This window comes from Schistocerca americana, chromosome 8 (genome assembly GCF_021461395.2).
Source record: "Schistocerca americana isolate TAMUIC-IGC-003095 chromosome 8, iqSchAmer2.1, whole genome shotgun sequence".
NCBI lineage: Eukaryota > Metazoa > Arthropoda > Insecta > Orthoptera > Acrididae > Schistocerca > Schistocerca americana.
The window spans coordinates 506,530,204-506,542,063 of record NC_060126.1 but is presented as its reverse complement, the minus strand read 5'-3'; the positions used below and the strand labels follow the sequence as shown (position 1 = coordinate 506,542,063).

The 11,860-nt window shown below is 40.5% G+C and overlaps 1 protein-coding gene across 1 annotated transcript in view; it reads left to right on the top strand.

Annotated features, from left to right (window-relative positions):
- Nucleotides 1-1,163: 1,163 nt before the first annotated feature.
- Nucleotides 1,164-11,860, top strand: part of LOC124545945 (midasin-like) — a 202,792-nt gene continuing 192,095 nt past the window's right edge. The window contains exons 1-4 of the mRNA XM_047124906.1: nt 1,164-1,373; nt 1,870-2,103; nt 5,860-6,106; nt 7,428-7,578. Coding sequence (XP_046980862.1) covers nt 1,288-1,373; nt 1,870-2,103; nt 5,860-6,106; nt 7,428-7,578 — 718 coding nt within the window. The 5' untranslated portion in view covers nt 1,164-1,287. The remainder of the gene's footprint in view (nt 1,374-1,869; nt 2,104-5,859; nt 6,107-7,427; nt 7,579-11,860) is intronic.

Genomic DNA, 11,860 nt, shown 5'->3' with positions numbered 1-11,860 from the left:
GTGTTATTCTGAACTCACCACTCGTAACACCTCTCTGAAGGAAAAAAAGAAGGTTAACAAGTTAGGTGAAACTAAGTTGCCACTTTTTTTTCCAGTGCAATCCTGTAACCTGTGTATTTCTACTAATGAGCAATTGAGACTGAAACTTGCCAGAGGATTTCGTTCTACGTCTCAATGTTCTGTGGATTATGGAAAAAAATATCTTCACGGAAAATAGTATACCAACTTTTTGTTCCTTTCCTTTTGCAGAATGAAGGACTAAACTTATTTGTTTAAAATATCTTATAATTCAGCAAATATATTGATAATCTAATCTGTTTTCTTCTTGCGTAGTTGTGATAGTCGTAGTGGACTCAAAGTTTTAAGTATATGAAATAGTTAAAAGTCAAATAATTGTCTCAATGAGAACACCGCAACACACACACACACACACACACACACACACACACACACACACACAATATCACACTGAAATTATCTGCCATGATATAGATTCTGCCAGTTATTGTAGGGAACTGGAGTCCTATTAACTTCTCTTCAAATAGGGCTCTGCTACTCAACACAAGGTTTCCCCAGCTAAAGGACCACATTAACCTTCTGCAATTGAGTCTGTGTGTGTCACATTTTATGAGAGTCCACTGTGTTTGCACAGAGAGGGCAGTCAGTAATTTGCCTTCGAACTGATACTCTGTATATGTTGTTAGACACTAAGTATGAAGCATATACTAATTTTTTTGTTTGGCTCGGTATTCTTGTGTTGGGAAGCAACACACAGAGTTCTTTACTGGGCTCAAGCAGCTAACCTTTTTTATGTTTAGCATCTCTAGACTTTTTGCAGCTTGTGTTCTGCTATTTAAAACAATTATTTTACAGCTCATGCTGACTAATTATCGGATTATGACTGAACATTTTCTCAGTTAGTGCATGGCAGAATATGCTGCCAAGCACCCTCAAACCTAAACAAGAACAAGGTCTTAACAACAAGACATTTGTCATTTTTCTTCCATATTCAATTTGTAAATTGTTAAAAAGTAAAGGAATAAATACAAATTTAAAAAATAATAGAAATAAGGTGCAATAATTTTAAATAATTTATGTTTTCAGAAGCTGTCCACTGAGAATCGACAGGCACTTCTCTGCTACATATCACACTTGCTTATACAACCCAGCCTTACTGAGCAAGTGGCAAAAAATTTCCCTCAAATTGTGTTGCAGTTGCTTCACATAGCTAAAGACTGGAACAAACTGCAGACACTTTTCAGAAATATTAGCCCATCTCTTCATATTATGATATACGAGAATGAAAGTGAAAGACATAAGAAAATCTGTGTGGCTCTTGGAAAGCTAATAATGTTTCACCCGGATGCACTAAGGTATTAGTGATTTGTTTTAATAATGTAATATGTAGCAATAATAGTGTTAACAGTAGATTAATAAACAAAACAAGTATTTGCAGCCGCTGATCTGCAACTAATTGATGCACGATGCAGAGACCCATGTTTCTGTACACAAAATTACGCTAGCTTTTGAACAATCATTCATTTTCTAATTGAATTACCCACACTGACACACGTAATGAAAAAGATGTTCATATATGCACATCTGTGGTAATGGTGACACAGGTGTGAGATTGTGCATCAAATTAGAAGAGATGTGGTGATTTGAACACTAGTGAATTTTTCTGTACATTTATGTATGTGTGTGTGCACCAACCATCAATCAGCAACCAGTTCCTTGTACTCCGACTTTTATTTATTCTTTTCATCACGGAATTTCCATTAACGTAGAGTATATATTTCAAATTGCACATATTAAATTTCTCTACTATTTATATAGTTCACAGAGACAGTGTTACACTTTTTGTTGCAGATTCAGCTTGGAGTATTTTGAAAAATATCCTGCACCATTTACATATCTTTTTTCACATTCGGAAGTTGCTTGGAACCGTGCTATATATGTGGACGAACAAGTCTCAGATTACGATATTATTGCATCGTGCTACAGCTTTCTGTCCACCTCCTGTGATCATTTTCGGCAGTGTTGGAATTGGGCTGCATTTACTGAGTTATTGAGAAGATACAAGCATAACAGAAAACTGATGTGGTAAAGTCAAGCACTTGTTTCTAGCAAATTTTATCTGTCCTTTTTGCACGAGTTAAAATTTTTGTATTAAGTAAGTAAGAAATCTGTATTAATTATTGATGTATGTGTTCTTAAGGTATTTCAAACACTTCTCTTTCTTGCAAAATTTATATTAGATATTAATTCATGTTGTTCTATTGTAAGTCAGTATTGCCATGACAAGTAGGTTCTTAGGTTCCTCTTGTTGGATATAAAATTGTAATTGAGGAGTTGAGAAAATCAACATTTCTTGCAGTTTTGATAAAATGTTAGATTAATCAGTTATGGAAACCATGGACCTTATTGAGATGGGTGACTTGCATTCCTAAGCGATACAAATAGCTGCGCTGCCGAAATGGAGGTCTGGCTGTGGAGAAGCCAGACAAAGATGTGGTTCCTAGCCAATAATTGCCTTGCTATGTGATAATGTGAATGGCTGCAACTACAGGTATTATCTTTTTCGAGGACATGATGATCTGATGTGTGGGTTAATGATGATGGCATCATTGTGGCTAAAGTATTCTATAGGTCAAACATTGCCCTAACCACACCTCAGTGGCTACTCAGATGGAGGAGGGGGGGAGGGGACTAGTGTTCAGTGGGTTGGAGAGTGGAATGTTAAATCCTTAACTAGCGTACGTGTCAGGAGCTCAGGTGGGTATCCAGGGTGTTTTTCCTACACGTAAAATGAGAAATGCCAGGATTCAGAGAAAAATGGTTTCGTTCCCAAGAAGTACCACTAAGGGGTACAATATTCATGAAAACTGGCAACAGCCACAGAGTGAACCGCACATGGTATGGAAAGAACATTTTGCCCTCAATAGGAAGGACTAGTGGACATGTCCAGAGGTTAAGAAAGCTGGCAGGCACGAGAGTGACCCACAGTCATGGCCGCTACCTCACTGACGCTCTCGCGCACCTCAAGTGGTGGCACCCAGTTGTCCCATCGGTGGGTTTGTGGCAGAAAGTTGGCGTCTATCTCTCAGCAGTACCGTGGTGACGCCCATAGCTCAGTGTAATAACGTGGGAGCCAGCCACAAGTACTGTGGAATTGTTTACATAACTGCTTGTGCCACTGCGTGAGGCTAAGTTAAAATGATGGAAGCAGAATATGATAAAAATTTTTACCATTGTAACCCATTACCATGTACATCAGGTAGGAAGGTTAGAGAATTTAAAAAGAGAGGTGAATATACTGGAGGTAGATATAGCGGGCAGTAGCAAATTGTGGTGGAAGGAACAACATGATCTCTGGTCCAGAGAGTACATGTTATAAATACAAAATCAAATAAGGATTATGCAGGAGTAGGCATAATAGTGAATAAGAAAATAGGAGTGTGAGTAAACTACTGTCAACAGCATAATGAATACATTATTGTAGCCAAGGTAGTCACAAAGGTAACGCCCTACTACATTAGTGAAAGTTTATATGCCCACAAGCTCCATGGGTGATCAAGAGGTTGAATCAGTTTATGATGAGGTAAAAGAAATTACTCAGATAATTAATGGAGAGAAAAATTTGTAATGGGGGACTGGCATTCGATAATAGGGAAGGTAAGGGAAATAGTTGTAGAATATGGAGTGTGTGGAGTGAAATGAATGAAAGAGGAACCCTCCTGGTAGGATTTAGCAGAGAGCACAATTTAATCATTGCTGACACTTTGTTTAAGAATCATGAGAGAACATAATAAAATGCAACACCAGCAGCCGTCCTTTCTCTAGTACCTTCCGCCACGGAAGTCGAACACACGGCAGAACAAACGGACGTGGTCAGCCCATAGAGGGCTCCGCCTCCGCGGCAGCTATTCCGCACAGCGAGGGTGCCACCGCTAAGCCGCGTGCAGACAGCGGCCAATAGCCGCTCCCTCCGGTTTCGTATATAGGGACCCGCTCTGCCCTAGTCCAGCCAGTCTGGTACTCGCTCTGGATTTCGTTTCTGTCTCGGCGGTACTGCATTCTGGTTGTTGCTCGTTGTTGACATTTGCCTGGCTCTGGTTCCGAGTGGATTTACGTTTGGTGGTGTTGTGGTTTCCACAAGCCTCCGTTGTTTATCTCTTCCTCGTTGTGTTGCTCATAGTCGGTCGTGGTCTGTTGTTGTCAGTTGTCGTTGGTCTGTCGTCTGACTCGTCCTGTGTTTACACGGTGGTGCGTGCTCCACCGCCGGCGGCTCCGATCTGCAGCCCAAGGCGTTCCCGCTGTTGGTTGTGGTTACTACACTTTCGATGTTAATTGTTATGTAGCACCCAGTTTTGGTGACTCAGTACACCATGTGGTTGCAGACATGCCTTTGCTGTTAGAGTATTGTACGGAAGCTGGTTCATAGATGTTGGCCACTGATGGGATCATGTATGCAGCTTTTCACCCTCTCAATGCCAGTTAAGGTCTGAGATGGTATACTAAATCACTGAAACTAGTTGCCGTATAATACATACTATGGAAAGGACGGCTGCAGGTGTTCCATTTTGTTACGTAAGTGAATGGCCAAAGTGCCACAAACCTGCAGTGAGGAGGACAAACGTACAAAAACGTGAATGAAGATTGTGTACATGGAAGAGGCTGGAGACATTGGAATGTTTCAGATTGAGTACATAATGGTAAAGCAGAAAGTTCAGAATCAGATTTTAAACTGTAAGACATTTGTTGGGGCAAACATGGACTCTTGACTGTAATTTATTGGTTACTGACTGCAGAATAAAACTGATGAAATTTCAGAAAGGTAGGAAATTAAATTGGGACCTGGATAAGTTTAAAGAACCAGAGATTGTGGAAACTTTCAAACAGATGGCATAGTGAAGGCAGCAGATTATCAAATAGACACAAAGGTAAGGCCTAGTAAAGTCCCTGGATATCACAGGAGATAATGGATTTAATTTGCAAAAGGAGAAAAAAATGAACTATGTGAAAAGAAATACAGACACGTAAAAAATGAGATTGGATTCATGATTAGAGGAAAGATTGGTGCCACCTGTAAGACAATTAGAGACCTTTGGAGAAAAGAGGAGCAGCTGTATCAAAATTAGGAGCTCAACGGGCAAAAAAGGGCAAGGTGGAATATGTAGAATGGCATACAAAGCAAATAGATTTGAAGGCAATATTACAGATTTAGAAGAGGAATTAGATGTTGATGCGATGGGAAGTGTAGTATTGTGAGAGGAATTTGATCAAGCACTGAAAGACCAAAGTCAAAAAACAGGGTGCCTGCTCCTTTGTTTTCATTTTACCGTTCACACAGATCATTCTCCAGAACATTGTCAGTGAATTACTGTGTTAGTAAGGCATAAAGTGATGAGAGAACAGTGCAAAAATGAATATGTATAATATTGTATTGACCTGCATTTAACTGATGATCAAGTAATGAGGAGTAATCTGAATGATCGCTACTTGTACCGAGGCAAAACTTGTAATTTTCAGAGGATGAACAAGTTAAAACTTGCTAAGTGGGTATCTACACACAATCAACATGTCCCTTGATAAACATCTTCTTTTTTAGTATTTCTTGTGAATAGCTAATCACTTTCGTCTCAGGGTGATCCAACTATTGACGCACCTTTAGAAAAACTGTTAATAATGTATGTGCCTGTATGACATTCCAGTTGTTCTAATACTTGGTAGAGTATCCATTAACTGGGTATAGCCTCCAAGTTAATCAACAATGTAAGATAAATCAATATAATTTTTGTGTGTTGACAAACTGCCTCAATTAATTTTCTAATGTTTTTTTTTTCCCCCCCATTCCAGGGTCGGTCTTAATTGTTTAGCAACTGTGACCGGTATGTCAGACTCGGAGCGGCGGTACTTGTTGCACGGACAAAATGCTACTGAAAATTATCTTATCGAGTTTGACGAATACACGGAAAAACTCAGTAATATCAAAGTCGTGTCATCAGACATTCTCGAAGCACCTTCATCCGACTCGTGTTCTATGCTGGGATCTGTTATTACAGTTGCTGGCTTTCAGTTTCCAGTAGTTGATCCAACTAAGCAGGTACCTGGATATATTCATCCTGATAGCATGTTTCTCATATGTGTTAATTAGTTTGTAAGTTTAGTGTAGAATATGGTATGTATACATTACTGAGTGATAGACTATGTCAGCAGCTTTTCAAAATTGGAAAGATTTTCAATGCAGAAAAGCAGTTACAGTGGAAACTCTCTTAACAAGCACTTCCCATAATGCACAGTTCGCATAACGAGCAAAACAGATTGCAAAAAAAATGACTCGCTCAACGAGTGGTGTTTCCCACGAGTGAAAGCAATTTAGTGAGTGTCCGCCTGCACCGACAGCAGTTGCACGGGATCCGGTGCAGCCGTCGGTACATGTCTGCCGAGCCACCCCTCCAGTTGCTCTGTACCTGGAGCGCCCCCTGCCACTGCAGTGCGGGGCGGCTGGCGGTAGCCATTCGGCCCACTTGCTCTTGGACCCACTATGCTACAATAACTTCATTCGTGCTTCACCCTTGACATTGAAACAGTTGGACTCTGTATCTTGCTGCATTTTTTTGTAATGACTCTTCATTTGCTTGGTGGCATACGAGTTAAGTAAATAGTCCATTTTTTGTGTTAACTGGTTCTCTAATGATTTCTGCTCCTGTCCAGCATTCCTACAAGGACAATTGGCACTCCACTCTGTAGCCCACCTCTCCTTACCATTGTGTACAAAGTACACTACAATGTATGTTTAATTTCGAATGTCTTGTCGCCCTTTACACACTCTGGCCAGTTGAGACCCTTGCTCCTCCATTACCTTCACTACAAAACACAAGCCTGTGCACATTTCTGTGGAAGACTGAAACCACACGTGAACAAACAGTACCACGTGAGAACACTGAAAATGCAGCTGGCACTGACCTCTGCCATTGCTTCAGTGTGTATATGGAAACAAAGCTGTGAAGTGGACAAATCACAGCACTTCACGCCTGACGGCATCGTGTAGCCGGCATGACCTTGAGGCACCTATGTACCTATTTTGGTGACGGCCACTTTAGTCTCGTATCGAGCCAAAAGTATGTGGTGATTAGTGCCCAAAAAAAGACATCTTTCTTAAGTTATGGACTCTACTCATTCTCTTTGGTTCTCCTCTGTCCCCTGCAGGGTAACCATTACTTCAATGGTGCAAGCAACTGGCAGTGAACAGCAGTGAATCGCCTGAAATTTTCCATTTTCTCCAGTTGAATGTGGCTTTGTGTGCAGCATGTTTACTAGTTATAAATGCCCCACCATTTGGATGCACGGGTAGAATAAGATTTATCATTGAAAACTTTACACTTCTCGAGTTAACTGTAAAGTCTGTGTTTGATGGTTTGCAGAGAGATGAGCCCCTCCAGCGTGGCGTACAAACTACGGAGCAAAACCTGCGTAGCCTCGCCTTGGCACTGGTCTCAGGTCGTGCTATCTGCCTCCAGGGACCAGTTGGTTCTGGCAAGACAGCTTTAGTTGAACACTTCGCTAATCTTACAGGTAACTACAGGCCTGTTTTATTATTTCCATTTTGGTAAGTCATGGAACCAAGTGTCGTATATGCGTGCAGGTATTTGTTTATATATCTAAAACAAATATGATGTAACTTACCAAACAAAGGCATTGGTATGTTGATAGACACACAAACATACACACATAATTCAAGCTTTTTGTATTTGTTTAAAAATACAGGTATTTGTTTAAAAATACAGGTTAATGTGGACCCGAGACTGCCCAGATAACTGAAAAACATGTGTAATTTACAAACACTGATGTGCCTCTCAGAAATTGGATGTCTACAAAACATGCTGCATGTCACATCTGAAAACCTGCCACATTACTTAAGTGTTACCCACGTGAAACAATGAGTTGAATGTTGATGACATTTACCTCCTATAGAAAGCACTAAGCAAATATATAGACAAACTATAGGCTGCAGACATTTTACAAGGATAGTCTTCACATTTCTATGGCTACAGTTACATTTATACGCTGAAAACCACTGATGTGTGTACATCCCATTTGTATCAGTTATTTGGGCTTTTCTTCCATTCCTTCACATACAAATCAAAGGAAGAATGAGTGCTTAAATACCTCTTTGCATGCTCTGATTAATCTTGTTTTGTCCTGGTGATCCCTGTTTGGAGTGATATCTGGGGGGGTTGTAGTTTATTCCTCGGTTCATCACTTAAAGTTGGTTCTCAAAACTTTCAAAATAGGATTTCGCAGGACAGTTCATGTTTGTCATCATGCGTCTGCCAGTTCAGTCCTTCCAGCATCTTCGTGACACCGTCCCTTGGGTCAAACAAACCCGAGACTATTTGTGCTCCCTTGTTTGTATACGTTAAGTACCCCCGGTTAGTCCTATTTGGTATGTTTAGTATCTGAAGAACGTGTAACAATGCTGTGCACTCACACTGCTGGCACAATTGTAAACTGTATGAGCCGAATGTGGCTTGACAACACCGTGGGAGCTGAACCGACTTGCGAGTCAATTTGCAGAGCAGCAGAGAGTTCGAACGCTGTGCAGAGATCGATCACAGAGGAAAACGCAACACGTGACCAGTACGAGTGACTGACACATGAAGACATGAAAACAGAGCACAGCAGCAGGTGAAGGATCAGTCTGTGGTCACTCAAATCAGAGTTAGATATACCACGCCAGGACTGTTGCCTGCCCTCCGTGTCATTGTCATGAACTGTTCCACTGCAATAACTGACCCAGCTCCGCTGCATCCAGCTCGATGTCTGCTGGCAGTAACACTTAAGTGTGCGTCCCATGCTCTTGAGCAGTATTCTAGCATTGCTTGCACGAGTGCATTTTGTGCGGGCTCCTGTGTGGACTGATTACATTGACCTGGTATCCTTCCAAAGAACAAAAGTCTGCCAGATACTTTACCTATGACTGAGCCTATGTGATCGTTCCATATCCTATCCCAATAAAGCAAATTGTGAATCTTTGCACCACTTTGAAATCTTATCAAGATCTGAATATTTATGCAGCTTTTTTCAGACAGTACTTCATCATAGATAACTGCATCATCTGCAAAACATCTGAGGTTACTATTAATATTGTCTGCAATATCATTAATACACAACACGAACAGCAGGGGTCCCATCACACTACCCTGGGACACACCTGAAGCCATTTCTGCATCTGACGATGACTCTCATCCGAGATACCTTGCTCCGTCCTCCCTACCAAACAGTTTCAATCCAGTCTCAATCTTACTTGATATCATTTATGTGTATACTTTTGATAATATGTGTAGATGTGGTACCGAGTAATTTTTTTTAAAATGTTTTTTTTGGAAAATTGAGGAATACAGCATCTACCTGACTGCCCTCATCCACGTCTTTCAGTATGTTATGTGAGAAAAGAGCAAATTGCACATGATCGGTGCTTTTGATTTCTTATTGGTTGCATGGAGTAAGTCATTCTGTTTGAGGTAACTCGTAAATTTCTACAACAGTCAAACAATGAAAGGTAAAGGATGGAATGTAACAATATTATGGAAAGGAAAGTTCCTACTCACCAATAGCGGAAATGCTGAGTCACAGATAGACACAACAAAAACAGTGTCTACAATATAAGCTTTCAGCCAACAAGGCCTGTGTCGAAAATAGACACGACACACACACACACACACACACACACACACACACACACACACACACACACACACACACACACATACACACACAAAACTGCAGCCTCTGGAAGCTGAAACCACACTCACACTCTCACTCTGACTCCCCATAGAGATTCCTTTGGGCCATTGACCTTAGATTTCAGCTATTTCTCAGTGCTACTGACACTGACGTGTATATCACCCATCTTTTCACTGGTACAAGAATTGAATTGGAACAATTCTCCTTGGTTTTCCCATAGCAAGATACAAGCTTTTGTGAATTGAGTAAGATATTTGGAGACATTAATGTACACCCAATGTGTGTAAAGGACTTAAAGTGCAGAATTTTTGTAGGGAAAAAAGTGTAAAATGACCTAGGAAACATATATGCTACATTTTTATGTGATTTAAAAACATAAAGGAGTGAATCAGAATTCCCCTTGCCTTTGTGACAAAAATGGTAGAGTGAGTAATGTTTTATCTTCTGTTTTTAAGTGCTACCTTCTAAAGCAGTTGGATGTGAAGTTTGAATGCAATGAAGGAACCTTGTGAAATTTTGAATTACATGCTCCATATATTTAAACTGTTGAAAATATGTAGACATCCATTGAGAAAGACGTATATCGAAGCTGATTACTAACTGTTGTGAGATCCTACGGTCGCAGCTCTGCTGCAGTCACTGCAAAGCTTTTCATGTTGTTATGACTAGCACCCAGCTGTCCACCAGAATGAACAGCCAATGCCAAACTGTGGCCCAGATCGAAGAAAACCACCCCGTGGTGCAACATGCAACTGCCTGATTATTGGGGCATTGACGTTCGTCACCACCTAAACGATTAACTTCCGTATCGCTGGATTGGGCGTAGTAGTGAAGATGATGTGACTCTGTTCCTGTGGCCACGAGGTCACCTGACCTATCGCTTTTTGACTTTCATCTTCAGGGTACATTAAGGAACATGTTAACGTACTCCCACTGCCAAGAATATTGGAACACCTCATAAAATGCTTCAGTGCTGCTGTGAGACCATTGACAGGCTGTTGCTATATAAGGTATCCCTACCACTTAGATGTGTGACCAGAGGGGAACTTGTAGAACATTTGTAGAGTGCAAAATGTAAACTTGATGAGTTTACAGTTCTATTCATGCATCAGTTATGTTTGTACATGTAATTCTTTGGAAAATACAGAGCTATGAAAATTAATCATTTATACAGGGTGTTTCTGTAAGAGTGTTCAAAAATGTAACAGAATGCTCCACTGAACAAGTTGAGGTAGGGAACCTGTGGTTGGAGAAGCCAGCTTAAGGAGATATTGAAGTAAACTTGCCTAACACTTTGTCTAGGATTACTGTTGTACAGCTTATTTACAACTAACATGTGTACAAGTTTACACATACTGTGCTCTTTATTTACATGCACATTCTTTGTTTTCTGCTAGGAAACAAGGTGGACGAGCTTGATTACCTGGAAGTAATGATGCAGGTTTTGTTTACATTACTTGTCCATAGTGTAGATCTGTTGTATCATATTTACATTGTCCCATGAGAGAACGTTCTATGAATCAGTGACAGACCCATTCATTACTCAGTGCTATTCAGAGATGTACAGTACAATACAATGGAGTGCACTGGTACAATATTTCCTGGACACTGGATTGGAATAGGAGGGTTGCTGGACTGGAATAGGCGGTCCTCTTCCATGGCCTGCGAGGTCACCTAAGTTGAATCCCCTTGATTATTTCCTATGGAGACATCTAAAGTCACTTGTGTACGAGACCCCAGTGGCTACGAAGTTGGAGTTAGTCTTCAGAATTGTAGCTGCCTGTGATGTGATTTGAAATACACCAGTGTTATTTGTCAGGGTGCATCAAAATCTTGTTCGTGTATGTCCTGCTAGCATTGAGATTAATGGCTGTCAGTTTCAACTCATTTTGTAAGGTACAAACAAGTGATATATTCATTGTGTCGGTGGTGGTATTTGCAGTTAACTAATGTAAATAAAAAAGTACACATTAATGTGATTTTATTCCAATTATCTCCTTAACCTGGTTTCTCTGACTCCAGGTTCCCTACCTCAAATTTTTCAGTGGAGGATCCTCTATGCCCTGTTAAATTTTTGCACGCTGTTACGGATACGCCCTACAGAATTGTA